This window comes from Castor canadensis, chromosome 10 (assembly GCF_047511655.1).
Source record: "Castor canadensis chromosome 10, mCasCan1.hap1v2, whole genome shotgun sequence".
Lineage (NCBI taxonomy): Eukaryota > Metazoa > Chordata > Mammalia > Rodentia > Castoridae > Castor > Castor canadensis.
Genome location: NC_133395.1, coordinates 62,782,797 through 62,800,656, shown reverse-complemented (window position 1 = coordinate 62,800,656; position 17,860 = coordinate 62,782,797). Strand labels below are relative to the sequence as shown.

Here is a 17,860-nt window from a genome sequence, read left to right as displayed (position 1 = left end):
AAAAAGAATGTATGAAAACAATTCCATTTACAATAGCCTCAAAAAAAATCAAATACCTAGGTGTAAACCTAACAAAAGATGTGAAAGACCTCTACAAGGAAAACTATACACTTCTGAAGAAAGAGATTGAGGAAGACTATAGAAAGTGGAGAGATCTCCCATGCTCATGGATTGGTAGAATCAACATAGTAAAAATGTCTATACTCCCAAAAGTAATCTACATGTTTAATGCAATTCCCATCAAAATTCCAATGACATTCATCAAAGAGATTGAAAAATCTACTGTTAAATTTATATGGAAACACAAGAGGCCAAGAATAGCCAAGGCAATACTCAGTCAAAAGAACAATGCAGGAGGTATCACAATACCTGACTTCAAACTATATTACAAAGCAATAATAATAAAAACAGCATGGTACTGGCACAAAAACAGACATGAAGACCAGTGGAACAGAATAGAGGATCCAGATATGAAGCCACACAACTATAAGCAACTTATCTTTGACAAAGGAGCTAAAAATATACGATGGAGAAATAGCAGCCTCTTCAACAAAAACTGCTGGGAAAACTGGTTAGCAGTCTGCAAAAAACTGAAACTAGATCCATGTATATCACCCTATACCAAGATTAACTCAAAATGGATCAAGGATCTTAATATCAGACCCCAAACTCTTAAGTTGATACAAGAAAGAGTAGGAAATACTCTGGAGTTAGTAGGTATAGGTAAGAACTTTCTCAATGAAACCCCAGCAGCACAGCAACTAAGAGATAGCATAGATAAATGGGACCTCATAAAACTAAAAAGCTTCTGTTCATCAAAAGAAATGGTCTCTAAACTGAAGAGAACACCCACAGAGTGGGAGAAAATATTTGCCAACTATACATCAGACAAAGGACTGATAACCAGAATATACAGGGAACTTAAAAAACTAAATTCTCCCAAAACTAATGAACCAATAAAGAAATGGGCAAGTGAACTAAACAGAACTTTCTCAAAAGAAGAAATTCAAATGGCCAGAAAACACATGAAAAAATGCTCACCATCTCTAGCAATAAAGGAAATGCAAATTAAAACCACACTAAGATTCCACCTCACCCCTGTTAGAATAGCCATCATCAGCAACACCACCAACAACAGGTGTTGGCGAGGATGCGGGGAAAAAGGAACCCTCTTACACTGTTGGTGGGAATGTAGACTAGTACAACCACTCTGGAAAAAAATTTGGAGGCTACTTAAAAAGCTGGACATCGATCTACCATTTGATCCAGCAATACCACTCTTGGGGATATACCCAAAAGACTGTTACTCCAGAGGCACCTGCACATCCATGTTTATTGCGGCACTATTCACAATAGCCAAGTTATGGAAACAGCCAAGATGCCCCACCACTGACGAATGGATTAAGAAAATGTGGTATCTATACACAATGGAATTTTATGCAGCCATGAAGAAGAACGAAATGTTATCATTCGCTGGTAAATGGATGGAATTGGAGAACATCATTCTGAGTGAGGTTAGCCTGGCTCAAAAGACCAAAAATCGTATGTTCTCCCTCATATGTGGACATTAGATCAAGGGCAAACACAACAAGGGGATTGGACTTTGAGCACATGATAAAAGCGAGAGCACACAAGGGAGGGGTGAGGATAGGTAAGACACCTAAAAAACTAGCTAGCATTTGTTGCCCTTAATGCAGAGAAACTAAAGCAGATACCTTAAAGCAACTGAGGCCAATAGGAAAAGGAGACCAGGAACTAGAGAAAAGGTTAGATTAAAAAGAATTAACCTAGAAGGTAACACCCACGCACAGGAAATCAATGTGAGTCAATGCCCTGTATAGCTATCCTTATCTCAACCAGCAAAACCCCTTGTTCCTTCCTATTATTGCTTATACTCTCTCTACAACAAAATTAGAGATAAGGGCAAAATAGTTTCTGCTGGGTATTGAGGGGGGGAGCGGGAGGGGGTGGAGTGGGTGGTAAGGGAGGGGGTGGGGGCAGGGGGGAGAAATAAACCAAGCCTTGTATGCACATATGAATAATAAAAGAAAAATGAAAAAAAAAAAAAAAAAGAAAATACCCAACACAAAAAAGGGCTGGTGGAGAGGATCAAGTGGTACAGTGCCTGCCTAGCAAAGTGTGATGCCCTGAGTTCAAACCCCAGTAACACCAAAAAAAAAAAAAAAGTAAATTATAGACATCATAGATGTTCCCTAATTAATTCAACGTGCATTTCATTAACTAGAGCTAAATATTTGTTGATACCTCTTCTGAAGTAAAATGTATATACACTGAAATGAACAAATCTTCAGTGCTAATTCTCAAATTGTAATAAAGCCTACATCTGTGTATCCCAAATCCCTATCAAGATATAGAATATTATCACTTCAGAAATTTCCCATAAATTTTTTTTGGCAGTGCTAGGAATGAAACCCAGGGCCTTGTGCATGCTAGGCAAGTGCTGTACCAGTGAGCTACCCCCATGCTCTGTCTGTGCATGATTTTTTAAGAGAGTATTTTTTTAAGAGGGAGGAGGATAATAAAAGTTTTAAAACCTCATTGTGATTGTATTACAGCTTAAGATAGCTGGGGCAAACTTACAGGTGGTGTTATATTGGGAGGGGGAGGGTAAATAGAACCCTATGAGCATCATCTTAAGAAATAAACTCAAGTAATTTGATCAAGGAGAATGATTATTTGTTGTTTCAAGCTTTAGACAATCTCAAGTTAAAGAAAGGAAAATGTAATCATGGAGCTTTAGCAAACCTTTTGCTTTATTCACACACACTGTTCATTGACCAACACACAAAAGGAGTGCTTATTCACCCCATCTTCTGTCCTGCAACTCAGACTACATGGGTCTAGCTATTGGGGGCTTGTAGCTTTCTGCAATGTGTCTAATACCCAGGCAACTTAAAATTGTAAAATCAGTAAGCCTTTCCCCCTCAAATTGTGTGTTAGAAATCACTCAAAATGCTTTCTAATTTGTATCTTAAGTTAATAAAATAAAATTACATACATTACCAGACTTGGTCTTCATTTAACTAGCAGTTTGATGTGCATGTCAGATGCAACTTCTGGCTTTGAAACATGGAATGTTTGTGCAGTACCTAGACATTGTGATGTCATTAAAATAACATATTAAAATACAATTTTAATTTTTAAATTTAAAATAACGTTTTATTTATAAACTATTTTATTATGGAAATTTCAGCCATACACAACAATAGAATAGTAATGAATCCCTATGTACCTATCACTCAGACCCAAGGATAATCTTTTTAGTAAAAATACACTTGAGATTTGTACATGCTAGCCAGGTGCCAGTGGCTCACACCTATAATCCTAGCTACTCAGGAGGCAGAGGTGAGGAGGATCGCAGTGTGAAGACAACCCGGGCAAATAGTCCAAGAGACCCTATCTTGAAAAAACCCATCACAAAAAAGGGCTGGTGGAGTGGTTCAAGGTGTGGCCCTGAGTTCAAGCCCCAGAATCGCCAAAAAAAAGATTCATATATCCTAGATGAATTAATACTCTGTTCCTTTTTATTGTTGATTAGTATTCCATTATATGGATTACCAGTTTGTTTATCCACTCACACTCTGTCTGTTTAGGGCAATTGTAAAGATATCTTCATACGCATGTTTTTATGTGAATGTAAGTTTTCATTTCACTTGGATAAATACCTCTGAGTAGGATTGCCTAGACGGTATAGCACAGTGCATCAGGAGAAAGCTCCCGGCATATGGCTTCTCCCACCTTGTGACTTCTTATTTTTGTAATATGAATAAATAAGTATATTTATATAATAGGTAAGATGTAGTAATGTTTATGTAGAATAATATTTATGTATAAACACAGAATGTCCTTCATACAATTAGAAAAAGAGCTATGAATACTTCTTTATGAATAATTATTTATGAATTCTTAAAGTATCAGTTTGGCCTTTAATCAGTTTATCTACTAAAATCTAGAAACGTAAGGGACTGGTTCAATCCTTTTTGCATTCCAGTAGTCTTATGCAAGCTTTCTTATACAATGGCAAGTCGGTTTCTCTTGTTGATCCAAGATTTTCCCTTTGTCCTTGACTGTAGACAGTTTCACTACAATGTGTCTCGGTGTGGGCCTCTTTGGGTTCATTCTAGTTAAGAGTCCTTTGAGTTCCTTAAATTTGGAGGTCCATCTCCTTCCTTAAATTTGGGGCAGTTTGGGCCATTAAATTCTTCAAATTAATTGTTTGTTCTTTTCTCTCTTTTCTCTTTGTGAGACTTCTGTAATAAGCATATTGGTCAGCTTGAAAGTGTTCCATAAGTCCCTTAGACTTTCTTAACTCTCCTTTGTTCGTTTTTCTGTTATTCCAACTTGACAATTTCAGATAACCTATCTTTGAGTTCACTGTTTTTTCTGCTTGATCTAGTCTACTTTTGCACCCCTCTGACAAATTTTTTAATTTACTTATTTCATTCTTCAGCTCCAGAATATTTAGTTCTTTTCTATATTTCTCATTGTTGATATTCTCATTTTGTTCATTCATCTTTTTCCTTATTTCATTTAGTTATTTATCTGTGTTCTCTTACAGTATAATGAGCTTCTTAAACACAATTATTTTTTAATTATTTGTCACTTAAATAATAGATCTCCATTTCTTTGTTTTGGAGATTTGTTTCTTTGGCCCATGTTTCTGTTTCTTCATGTGCTTTTTGTTTGTCTGTTTGTTTTGTTTTTATTTGTTTGGTTTTTTTCTGGGTCTGTGTATTTGAGAAAACACAGTGTTAGTGACTAGTTTCAAACATGGGAGGACCTTCATCAATCAGCCTGATTACATATTCTGTGATTCTGAGATTCCCAAACCTTTTCTGGGGATGCATATTTTCTGGGCTCTTGTGTGTAATTTTCTAGTTAGAGAGGCTTGCTGGTTTCCTTTTCAGCAGCTGGCAATCCCTTGCTCTTTCTCTGGGGTCTGTGTGCTGTACTGCAGAGTCTCTGGTACCCTAACAAGCCACTGAACTCTCTTTTATTTACTGCAGCCCTCAGACATCCAAAGTATGCTGGTCCTATCAGTGCTTAGGGCCAGGTGAGACAAAGAACACTCCCTTATGCAGTTCCTCTAAAGCTGGATCACTGGAGACAAGTTCCACTGTTCTCTCAAGGGATAAAGCATGAGCTGGGAGCTTTTTCCTGACAACACTGAGCTAATGCCTCTATCTGTGGCACAGTCTTTCTCTGGTGTTTCAACAAGTCAGCTGTCTGTAGCCTTCAAACCCTCAAGACTCCCCATCAGTATTCTAAATCAGATGAAAGACAAACCAGTCCACTCTCCCAAAGCCAGAACATTGCATAGATATTTCACTCTTCTCACAACCGTGGCACCCAGGTCAGCTGCCCCCTGTTCCCCCTCTATAGGCTCTGTACCACGTCAGGCAGTCTTCTAGGAGTGGCAGAGCCTATCTCCTCATACCCATCACCCTGTAGGGATTTTGAGACCATAACTTTGCAATGTCAGTGGGCCATTCTGATCAATATACTCTCCTGCTTCCTATGAATTTGATGATATCATGCCCTTCCTTAAGTTGGGCCTTAAGCTCTACTAGACAAAGAATAGGCATTCCTTATGCAAATAGGGTGCCCTCCTCATTCTGCCCAAGCACCTCTCATCTTTCCTCCTTACTGGTGTCAGTGTGTGAAGTCAGGGATGTAGTCAACACTTCTAGAATAAAAGATATCACATTATAGGAATACAAAGATTATAGCCCAAAGAGTTCAAGAAAACATGATTGAAAAACGAGTTGCTCTATAGTTTGCTAAAAAATTCCCAACAGTAAATTTAGCATAACAAGAAAACAAAGTATTATTATTCATGTTTTTCTGCATATTCTGGGTAAAATCTGTGTGTGTGGTCATGATCAATGGAGCACAGTTTCACCCTGTGGAAGAAACATTGGAAGCTCAGAAGCCACTATTCCTGGGCAGCAAGAGGAAGAATGCAGACTCAAAGGTTATTATGCATCAACATTAGATAGAAAATGCAGGGCAAGAAGATCTATATATTTTAATGCAAAAAAGATTATGAAGCTGGGTACCGATGACTCATGCCTGTAATCCTAGCTATTCGGGAGGCAGAAATCAGGAGGATCACGATTAGAAACTAGCCAGGCCAAGTAGTTGACAAGACCCTATCTTGAAAATACCCAACACAAAAAGGGCTGGCAGAGTGGCTCAGGTGGTAGAGCGCCTGCCTAGCAAGCGTAAGGCCTTGAGTTTAAACCCCAGTACCACCAAAAAAAAAAAAAAAGCTTATGAAGAACTATGGCACTGTGCTACTTGTTTAGCAGAACTACTACTTGTTTCTTACTGTGGGAGATATGAAATTAACCAAGACTGATGCATTGACAATAAAGGACATAAAGAGATAGTTCCTAGACCTGAAAAGGAAGAGATGATTTCTGGATATTACAAGGAATCTTGTAATCAGGTGCACTGATTAGACAATAAACAAATGTTACATACCTATTATCTACCAATTCCTCTGTATCTTCAATAAGTTACTACTCCTGATGTGGGCTCATGAAATTTGTCATAACACTTTCTAATCAAATTGATATAGATAGGGGCTCCACAAAAAATATTTACCCAGAACCCCGCACACCCTGGAATCAGCCCTGCCTCAAATATAGTTTATATGGAAAGGCAGAAGAAATGCCTGCCTAAAGAGTAAGGAGTGCTGGTGGGGGGTATAAGTCAGTGGTAGCATGCACAAGGGCCTGGGTTCAATCCCCAACACCACATCTCCCAAAAATGAAACAAAACAGAGTTATGAGTTGATGGCCTAGCACTTTTATTTGGTGACAAATCAATTTCTTTTTCAATATCATTATAAATAGTAATTGTCTATATGACTTTATATTTTTTCCAGTACTGGGGTTTGAACTCAGAGTCTACACCTTGAGCCACTCCACCAGCCTTTGTGTGTGTGTGTGTGTGTGTGTAATGGTTGTTTTCAAGATAGGGTTCTCAAACTATTTTCCCAGGCTGGCTTTGCATTACTATCCTCCTGATCTCTGACTCCTGAGTAGCTAGGATTACAGGTGTGAGCCACCAGCTCCTGGAACTTTTTATAAATTTAATGCTTCCATCAATTACTGTCATTAGTCTTTTTGATGTTTAAATTGTTCATTCAGTGAGAACCTGTATTCTTTTGAAATGTCCCATTACTCTTTTTCTTTTGGGGGGAGGGAGAGACTGGAATTTGAGCTCAGGACTTCACACTTGCAAAGCGGGTGCTCTATCACTTGAGACACACCTCCAAGTCGATTATACTCTTTACTTTTAGAGATGGGGTCTTGTAAACTGTGTGACTGGGCTGGCATCAAACTGCAATCCTCCCAATCACCCAGCTCCCATTACTCTTGGATAGCTTCCTTTTTTTTTTAGCACATTTCAGATTCATCTTGTGTAGTTCCTACCCCTTACCAGAACCAGCCATTTCTCCAAGTTGCCTGATTCCTTTTAGCAGGAAATTTTATTAAAGACTCAAATCTAGGTTCTAGGGACACTCTTGCTACAATTGAACTATCATTCATTATAAGTTTTTTGATGAAGGAGTTAGGATTTGGGCGGGGCGGGGGAGGTGGAGGGAAAAAGTGAGACAGTCTTGCTATATAGCCCAGGCTGACCTCAAACTGGCAATCCTCTTGTCTCTGTTTCCCAAGTGCTAGGATTACAGGTTGTATATCATCACATCCAGCTCTAGAATTAAGAGGAAAAAAATCATTAGAGTCACAGCCTTATTTTGAATAATCTAACATGATGTCATCCAATCCCTACTCTACACACTCTTCAACACTGACAGATTGTCATCTTTAGAATCAGAGTCCTCATTTCTGATTCTACCATTTATTAATTGTGTGCATTTGGTTAACTTTCTTGACATTCCTGAAATCTCAGTGTCTACATCTTTTAAGTGGGGACCATAATTTCCACACTGTTGTTGTGAAGGTTTAATAAGACCCTGTATGACATAGCTTGCCCTGTGTTAGTGATCAGCTTTAACAAGGCTTCAAACTTGATATTCCCTCTACCTCATCTCTCATTTTCAATCCATCATCTAGTTCTATGGATTTTTTATTTTCTAAATGCCCCTTAAATATGGGGATTTTACATTTTAAATACATCTAGAATCTATCTAATTCTTTCCTTCAACACTACCACTTCCTGATTCTGGTAGAACCTCCTCACTAGACTACCGAGATCTTTTCTGGCTCTCTCCAATCTATAGTCAAAGAGATTCTTAGAACCTTAAATCTAATCATTTCTGTTAGAAATATCTTGAAGATATTGGGTGTCACAAGAAAAAGACATTACTCAGAAGTCAATAGGCAAGGCAAAATTTACTTCTACAGAAGAGTGCACACCAGGAAGTCTGGGGGCAGGAGGTGGGGGGCATGCACACCAGCCGGGAAGTCTGCAGGGGTTATCTGATGCCATGCTGCCCCTCTCCTGCCCCTGGATTGGGGAGGTTTTGGGCTCAAAATCTATGTGGTTGGCTAATTAGAGGCCAGGTTAAAAGGGGATTTTGGGAACAAAGAAGTTTAAAAGTTCAGGGAAGCAATAACTGGTTTTGGTTATCAGCTCCAGAACCAGTCATCTATCGGAATTCTTGCCCCAGCCCAGCTGAGGATAACAAAACTTTGTTCTTAATAGAAACTTTTATTATATTAAGCAGAATCCATGAAGTGAGCATATAGGAAGCAAGTTAGTGAGACTAACATTTGTAACAGTGGGGGTTAATGATTAGATCAGTAACCCAACCTACATTGATTCTCACATTTCCCTGTTCTGTTTAAAACCCTACAATGTCTTCCCCTCATTCTCACAGGTTAAATTACATTTACATGTGTATGGAGTAACCATTTCCAATATAGTAGGTGTCCACAGAAGAATTTATTACCTGACCTTGTCTAATGATGAAAATAAAATTCCTCAGGTTTACCTTGTATTTTGTAATTACACTGGACAATCTTGTGCACCATTTCACATGTGTGTAGATGTAAGAATTTGCCATTTAAAAAACATTCAAGTTAGTTGATATTCTTCCTCTCCTTACCTAAAGTAACTAAATTGAAGCTGTTGTGTTAAACTTGAGAGTTTCAAACATGTTAGTACTATAAACAAAAAGAGAATGATTTGGGATTTTTGTCTGTCATATCAAAAATTTAATTTCTGTAATTTAAGAGCACAAAAATGATTGAATTGCTGGTATTAACGCCACATTATTTTGTTCCCCCTCAGTTGGGAGCAACCCAAATCAGAAACTTTCTTTCAGGTTTGCCCTACTTTTTCCTTACCCAGCACTGTGCCAGGTAGACCATGCAAGGTAGGTTGTTGCTATAGTGGGACACAAACTAAATACCTCATTTTCCTTCTCTGCCAGGCAAGACAGCAACTGTATAGAGGAAAGCAACTGAGCAAATATCAAATTTATGTCAAGAAGGTAATCATGATAGTCTAAAATTAGGTTACTGGTTCAAGGATTAGGAGTATAGTTCTTAAATGAAATGGTAGCACCCTCAGGGACATTCTGGTTGTCACAATGATTTGAGGAGTGGGATACGATTACTGACATTTAATGAATGGAGACTAGGTGGCATAATCTTGCCCAATGAAGAATTATTCCATAATGTGTTGGAAATGTCACACTGGAAATTGATGAAGTGAAACTCCTTTATCATACCTGAGCCTAGAACTCAACTATTTTTACATATAAATACAGATGCTCCTCCACTTCTGATTGGGTTATATCCTTATAAGCCCATCATAAATTAAAAATAGTATAAATTGAAATACATGTAGGGGCAGGGATGTTGCTCAGTGGTAGACTGCATGCTTAGCATGTGCAAGGCCCTGGGTTCAATCCCCAGAAGGGAGGAAGAGAAGATAAAGAGGGCAGGGGAGGGAAGGAGAACAAGGAGAAACATACCACCCAACCTCCTGAACATACTAGTTCAGGGGCCCAGCACACTGCACAGCATCAGTTATTCTCCTCATGACCATGTGGCTGCTAGGAGCAGAGGTTCGCTGTTGTTTCCCAGAATCATAAGATAGTGTTTTACTGCATGTTGCAGGCCCAGGAAAAGATCAAAATCCAAATTTTGAAGAAGTTTCTACTGAATGAATTTTGCTTTCACACCATTTTAAAATCAAAGAATAAGCAGAACCACCGTAAGTCTGGGACCATCTGTACAGAATAAAATATATGGAATTCTTCAAGAAATCAACAACATATAAGTCAAAATAAATGGTATTTTTATATATTTGTATCTTTTATCAAAAGCTGCTCACTATTTTAGAAAAACATTTCTCCAAGAAGAAAACTATTCATGATATTTGAACCACTAAGTATCAGTAATATATCAGTCTATATTTGTGCATATATATGTGTGTGTATATACACACACACATTTGTGCTGTCTCCTTCATGGTGATAGACAGACAGACAGATAGATGAAGCTACAGATTTAGTACAAATATATAGTATACATCTATGTGAATGTTTTTATTTAGCTCTTATTTCAAAATGTCTAATATAAAAGGTAGAATATTTAAAGTCATGTTCCATAACTTTGCTCTACCAACTATGCCAGTATGTTTTTCCAATGAAGCAATGAAATAATCAAGCTTAAGTGCATATTTCAGAGAAGAAGCAGTTTCTCTGATGGAGTAGGTTTGCCTGAAATGGGGCAAAAGGACCCTTGTAGGATGCTGAAAAATGTTCTACTTATTGATGTGGATGATGATTACATGAACTATGTGCTTATAAAAATTCATTAAGCTGTATACTCAATATTATTAGTGCACTTCGTGTACCTTATTAGTTTCTTATAGCTGCTGTAACAAATAACCACAAACATAGTGATTCAAAACTACACAAATTTATCATCTTATAGTTCTAGAGGTTAGAAGTCTAAAATGGGTCTGTGGAGCTACATTCCTTCTGGAGGTTCTAGAGTAGAATCCTTTCACTTGTCTTCTCTAGTATCTAGAGGCTGTCTGTATTTCCTGGTCAATACCACTTCAACCTCTGCTTCCATAATCACATCTTCTCTGACTCTGACCCTCCTGCCTCCCTCTCATGAGAACCCTTGGGATTACGCTGGGCCCAGCTGGATAATCCAGGACACTCGCTACCACAAGATTATTAATTTAATCACGCCTTCAAGGTACTTTTTGCCATGGAAGGTAACATATTTACAGTTATTGGGTTTAAAACATGAAGATCTTTGAAGGCCATTGTTCTAACAAGTACGAATAATGGTATTTTTTACCTTAATTTAAAAATAAGTCTACAAATGATAGATGATAGATTGTTTCACAAACTGTGCAATGACAATGAAAAAGACTTTGACACTTGAATTCCTCTTCCAAGCTTGCCAAAGGAAATTATTTTAAAAGATTTTGTTTACTATTTGATACTATCATAGAAAGAATTTTTTGATTCAATAAAAATTAAACAACGAAGTCAAAATATTAAAAATGATGTGACATATCTTTTCAATAGATTTGAAGAGTTAAATGAACTAGATTTTAAAGCTGCCATAAAATGAGAACAAGCTCATTAAACTGGAGACTATTCTTATAGAATTAATTAGCAAACATACATAAGTAGTAGTAGTAGTAGTATAGTACTGAGGATAAAACCCATGGCTTTATCCATGCTAGACAAGTGCTCTACAACTTGAGCCACGCCTCTGGCCCAAATTTATATGATTTTAAAAAAACCTTTTTCTTTAAGATTTTCTAATTTCTATCTCTGTGACAGATAGGAACACACTTAATAATACTGACTTGGAAATGTATTTCTCTCTTAGGTTTTTTTGTTTTGTTTTTTGAGTCAGGGTCTTACTATATAGCTCAGGTTGGCCTTGAACTCAAAATCTTCCTGCCTCAGTCTCCCAAACACTGGGGTTACAGGCATGTGCCACGAGGCCCAGGTCAGATATTATTTTTAAATAATTTTTTAAAATAATAATTAATAATTAAAGTTGGAGATTTCCATGAATATAAAATACCAAGTTGGGTGATTATACATTTGAAAAAATGTGGACCATGTAAACCACATGGTTAACATGTGGGTCATTAAAACAACATAAATGTGTTGACAAAAGATTTTGAGGTCGCAGAACAATTTAGTCAGTCTAATTACAAAAGGTTCCAGGTCCAGTGAAAATATTCATACTTACTTCCTTGGAAATAAACTACTTATAATATTTCTATCATATAGTTAATTGAAAAGAGACCCCATGCAGTAGTGTAGTTACTGAAAAGGCAACAAAACCAACTGAAGATATATGTAACAGAGGAGATTGGACAATCATATTAATAGATTCAAAGCCAACATTATAAAATTAGTTGAGATACATAAGTGCAGGAATTTATTGCATGTCATTAACAAAATTATTTTTTAAATATATTACTGTTTATATATAAAATTTCAGTGTCATATTATTTATGGAAATTATTTATTTGGGGGGAATTTTTTTACTTTTCACTCAATCTAACACTATCTTGAGAATTCTATGATACAACTTCTCTCAGCCCTTTGCACTAGTTTCTGCACCTAATCCATGCCTACCAAAGATATGATTGCCAAGATACAGCTAAGCACTAAGAACTAAATGCATGCCTCTTTATTTTATACTAAGGACATTCTATTGATTTCTTTGAAATTATCTATGTAGTCATATTATCTACAAATTGCTTTTTAAGAGAGTAGAGGGGACATTACTAAATATTAGTTATATAAAAATAAGCATTAGATCTGATAAATATGTAAACCGATGGGTTAAAGGAAACAGTCCTAGTAGAGTAGAAACAAAAACAGAATGAAGAAACCAGGAAATAATGAGCAGAGATGGTGGAGCAAGAAAGACTTGGAAAAGCTGGAGGCTCACCTGAAGGGTTAATAAGGGTTTTGCTACTCATGTTTACAAGTCAATATAAAAACTCTCAGGAATCTTCACAACCATATATCATGCACATGGGTATTTTCAAAATCTTGGTATTTCATTTCCAACTATCCCTATTTACAAAACTAAACCAAGCATGATTGTTCTTTATAGCCAAGTAAAATCTTTGTTCATTTGAGTTATAAAAAGTCTTATAAGTTTTCAACCAGGATGACAAGACAATTCAATGAAGGAAAAATAGTCTTTCTATAACTGGTGCTTGGACAATTGGAGAGCTATGTGCAAAAAATGAAGTTGATGAAACTAGATCCATGTATATCACCCTACACCAATATTAACTCAAAATGGATCAAGGACCTTAATACCAGACCCCAAACTCTAAAGTTGGTACAAGAAAGAGTAGGAAATACTCTGGAATTAATTAGGTATAGGCAAGAACTTTCTCAATGGAACCCCAGCAGCACAGCAACTAAGAGATAGCATAGATAAATGGGACTTTGTAAAACTAAAGAGCTTCTGCTCAACAAAAGAAATGGTCTCTAAACTGAAAAGAATGTCCATAGAGTGGGAGAAAATATTTGCCAGCTACACATCAGACAAAGGACTGATAACCAGAATATATAGGGAACTTCAAAAACTAAATTCTCCCAAAACTAATGAACCAATAAAGAAATGGGCAAGTGAACTAAACAGAACTTTCTCAAAAGAAGAAATTCAAATGGCCAAAAAACACATGAAAAAATGCTCACCATCTCTAGCAATAAAGGAAATGCAAATTAAAACCACACTAAGATTCCACCTCACCCCTGTTAGAATAGCCATCATCAGCAACACCACCAACAACAGGTGTTGGCGAGGATGCGGGGAAAAAGGAACCCTCTTACACTGTTGGTGGGAATGTAAACTAGTACAACCACTCTGGAAAAAAAATTGGAGGCTACTTAAAAAGCTAAACATTGCTCTACCATTTGATCCAGCAATACCACTCTTGGGGATATACCCAAAAGACTGTGACACAGGTTACTCCAGGGGCACCTGCACACCCATGTTTATTGCAGCACTATTCACAATAGCCAAGTTATGGAAACAGCCAAGATGCCCCACCACTGACGAATGGATTAAGAAAATGTGGTATCTATACACAATGGAATTCTATGCAGCCATGAAGAAGAATGAAATGTTATCATTCGCTGGTAAATGGATGGAATTGGAGAACATCATTCTGAGTGAGGTTAGCCTGTCCCAAAAGACCAAAAATCATATGTTCTCCCTCATATGTGGACATTAGATCAAGGGCAAACACAACAAGGGGATTGGACTTTGAGCACATGATAAAAGCGAGAGCACACAAGGGAGGAGTGAGGATAGGTAAGACACCTAAAAAATTAGCTAGCATTTGTTGCCCTTAACGCAGAGAAACTAAAGCAGATACCTTAAAAGCAACTGAGGCCAATAGGAAAAGGGGACCAGGAACTAGAGAAAAGGTTAGATCAAAAAGAATTAACCTAGAAGGTAACACACATGCACAGGAAATTAATGTGAGTCAACGCCCTGTATAGCTATCCTTATCTCAACTAGCAAAGACGCTTGTTCCTTCCTATTATTGCTTATACTCTCTCTTCAACAAAATTAGAGATAAGGGCAAAATAGTTTCTGCCAGGTATTGAGGGGGTGGGGGGGAGAGGGAGGGGGTGGAGTGGGTGGTAAGGGAGGGGGTGGGGGCAGGGGGGAGAAATGACCCAAGCCTTGTATGCACATAGAATAATAAAATAATTTAAAAAAAGAGGGAAAAAAATGAAGTTGAACCCTTACTTCACATCATATACAAAAATTAATTCAAAATGTGTCAAAGACTAAGATTTAAGAAAAAGAAGTATATAATTCTTAGAAGAAAACAAGAGAAAAACTTTCTGACATCTGATTATATAGTAGTTTGTTAGATATAACACTGTATTAGTCAGGATTCTCCAGAGAAACAGAACCAATAGGATATACAAAGATATATGATGGGATTTATTTTGAGAATTGGTTCTCTCTTGAGAAGTCCCACATGCTGTCTAAAAGCTAGAAAACCAATGGTATAATTCAGCCTATGTTCAAAAACCTGAGAACCAGAGGAGCTGATGGTATGGCTCTCAACCCAAGGTCAAAAGCCTAAACTCAGACCAGGGCAAAGGGTGTATATGCTGGTGTAAGCCCTGGAGACTGAAGGCCTGAGAAACAGAATACTGATGTTTGAAGGCAAAATTTGGTAAGTATCCTAGGATAATTTTCCCTTCCTCCACCATTTCGTTCTACTTGAGCCCTCAACATATTGACTAATGCCCACCCAAATGGGAGAACATCCTTACACCATCTACTGGTTTAGATACTAATCTCTTTCAGAACACCCTCACAGGCATACCCATAAATAATGTTTTATCAGCTATCTGTGCATTCTTTAACACAGTAAAGTTGACACACAAAACTATCACAAACACCAAAAGCATAGGTGACAAAAGAGAAAAATAGATAAATAAGGTTCCATTAAAATTAATTTTTATGGTGGTGGCTCACACCTGTAGGCCCAGCACAGAGGAAGCTGAAGAAGGAGAATTATGACTTTGAGGCTAGCCTGGGCTACATAGCAAGACCCTGTCTCAAAAACAAAATTAATCTTTGTGCTTCAAAGGATGCCATCAAGAAAGTGAAAAAATAACCAATGAAATGTAATAAAATACTTGCAAATTATATATGTGATAAACGGGTTGATATCTAGAATGCATCAAGAACTATTATAACTCAAGAACAAAAATAAAAGTAAGCCCAATTTTAAAATGGCTAAAGGATCAAATAGATATAATTAAAAAGATATACAAATAACCAGAAGCACATGACAAGTTGCTCAGCATTACTGGTCAATAGGGAAATGCAAACTGAAAGCATGAGATATTATGTCATATCTACCAGAATGGTTAAAATAAAAAAGACATGATAGCAAGCATTGGAAAGGATGTAGAGAAACTGGAGCCTTGTATATTGCTGATAGGATTACAAATGGTGAAACTACTCTGGAAAAACAGTGTGGGACAATCTTTCAAACATTTAAACGTAAAGTTACAATATCATCCAACAATATGGCTCCGAGGTATACAAGCAAGAAAATTTAAAACATATGTTCACTCAAAAACTTATACAATGAGTGTTCAAAGAATTATTCCTAATTGCCAAAGAGTAGAAACAACCCAAATGTCCAACAAATAATATATAAATAAAATATGGTATTATTTGGCTATAGAAAAGGAATGAAGTACCAACACATGCTACAATATGGGAAGAACCACATTGTATGAAATGTCCACAACAGGCAAACCACAGAGTCAAAAAAGCAGAAGAGTGTTTATGAGAGGTTGGGATATGGAGGAATGGGGAATAATGCTAATGGGTATAGGACTTCTTTTTGGGGCAATGGTAATTGTTACACAACTCTGTGAATATACTGAAAACCATTCAATTATAAACTTTAAAAGGTTCAATTTTATGGTATGCAAATTATATCTCAATAAAAGCTGTTAATTTTTTTAGATGTGTATAGGATTCCTTTACACAGCAAACTATCTAAATGTATTTATTCTTGGAGAAATACCTTTCTCCAAGAATTCTGTTTACTTTTTCATTTCTATGTTTTATATGAAATGAGGTATAATTATAACCTAGTTACTTAATTGGGGTGCTTCATTCATTTTGATATTTACTTAGTACTCACTATATGATAACGCACCAATAAATTAAGAACATATAAAATGGATTTTTTTCTGGAAAATTTAACTATCTTCCTAACTTTTCTCTTCCCCCTCTTTCCAAGGCTTCATATCTTTTTAAGAAGGTACTAACTTAAATGTTTAGTGTAGACTTATATCTGTATGAGATATTAGATATCATACCTACAAATAAGAAGTACCCCCACGTTTTTTATTTCTTTTGCAGTGCCTAGGGATTGAACCCAGGGCCTCACACATACTAGGCAACCACTCTACCACTAAGCCACATCCCTAGTCTTGGAGCTTTCCTTTTTAAAGAGGAATATAAAATAATTCTTAAAACATTTGTTTAAAATTTTGGAATAAGAATAAGGAAAAATTTTTATATCATGCTAAATTCTTTGCAATTTGATTCACCTACACTAAAGCTCCCTTGGCCATAACACATCTGGGAGTTTCTTCTTACTATTGGTATTTCAAAATTATTTCACATGTTTTGGGGAGGGTTATTTTGTTTTTTAGCAGTTTCCAAATAGTAAAGTTGTCCTTCTGTTTTTGCAGTGCTGGGACTCAAACCTAGGGCTTTGCACATATTAACACTGAGCTACACCCCCCACATACACACCCCAGCTCTGGTATACTTTTATAAACTTTCACCAACAATTTTAGTTATTCTCACATTCCCAGTGACTCAGGTTGTAGGATCTACAAAGTACAGTGGGTAACAGTTCCCCAGATTGACAGTTCCTTCTCAACATGAAATCAGGTTTCTGGCAAATCCCAAATTAGGGATGCTCAAGTGTAGGAACATAATTGAGAAAACAGGTTTGGAGGGCTTGTGCCTATAGGTGGAAAAAACAAACTGTTTCTTTAAAATCCTCAGAACAAAATCAAATATACTAAGTGACATTGCACATATCTTAAATTAGTAATCTTTGACACATTTTCAACTAATAACCCACATGCCCTTCCTAAGTTGCTAGAAACATTTTAGGATATCTCACAATTTCAATGAATTATGTATAATTTTATTATGTTACAGATATTATATGTACATCAAGAAGTTATTTTTTTCTGTCTGGTCCATTCTGCAAATATCAAAAAAAAAATTTCTTTTGAGGGAAGGTCTCAGTAAGGTAGTCAGGCTGGCCTCGAACT

At 36.8% G+C, this 17,860-nt stretch overlaps 2 protein-coding genes across 8 annotated transcripts in view; one reads left to right on the top strand and one right to left on the bottom strand.

Moving 5' to 3' along the window:
• Window positions 1–17,860, top strand: part of Spryd7 (SPRY domain containing 7) — a 173,073-nt gene that overhangs the window by 132,042 nt on the left and 23,171 nt on the right. The gene's annotated exons all lie outside the window — the stretch shown is intronic.
• Trim13 (tripartite motif containing 13) overlaps window positions 1–17,860 on the bottom strand; it is a 56,570-nt gene that overhangs the window by 33,032 nt on the left and 5,678 nt on the right. For 2 of the 5 annotated variants that reach the window (XM_074043435.1, XM_074043436.1), the window contains exons 2-3: window positions 7,674–7,746; window positions 3,020–3,110 (exon numbers count right to left, since the gene is read on the bottom strand). The exons of 1 other annotated variant lie outside the window; for it this stretch is intronic. In XM_074043435.1, coding sequence (XP_073899536.1) covers window positions 3,020–3,040 — 21 coding nt within the window. In that variant the 5' untranslated portion in view covers window positions 3,041–3,110; window positions 7,674–7,746. The remainder of the gene's footprint in view (window positions 1–3,019; window positions 3,111–7,673; window positions 7,747–17,860) is intronic. 2 more of the 5 variants (XM_074043437.1, XM_074043438.1) reach the window with 2 other exon arrangements.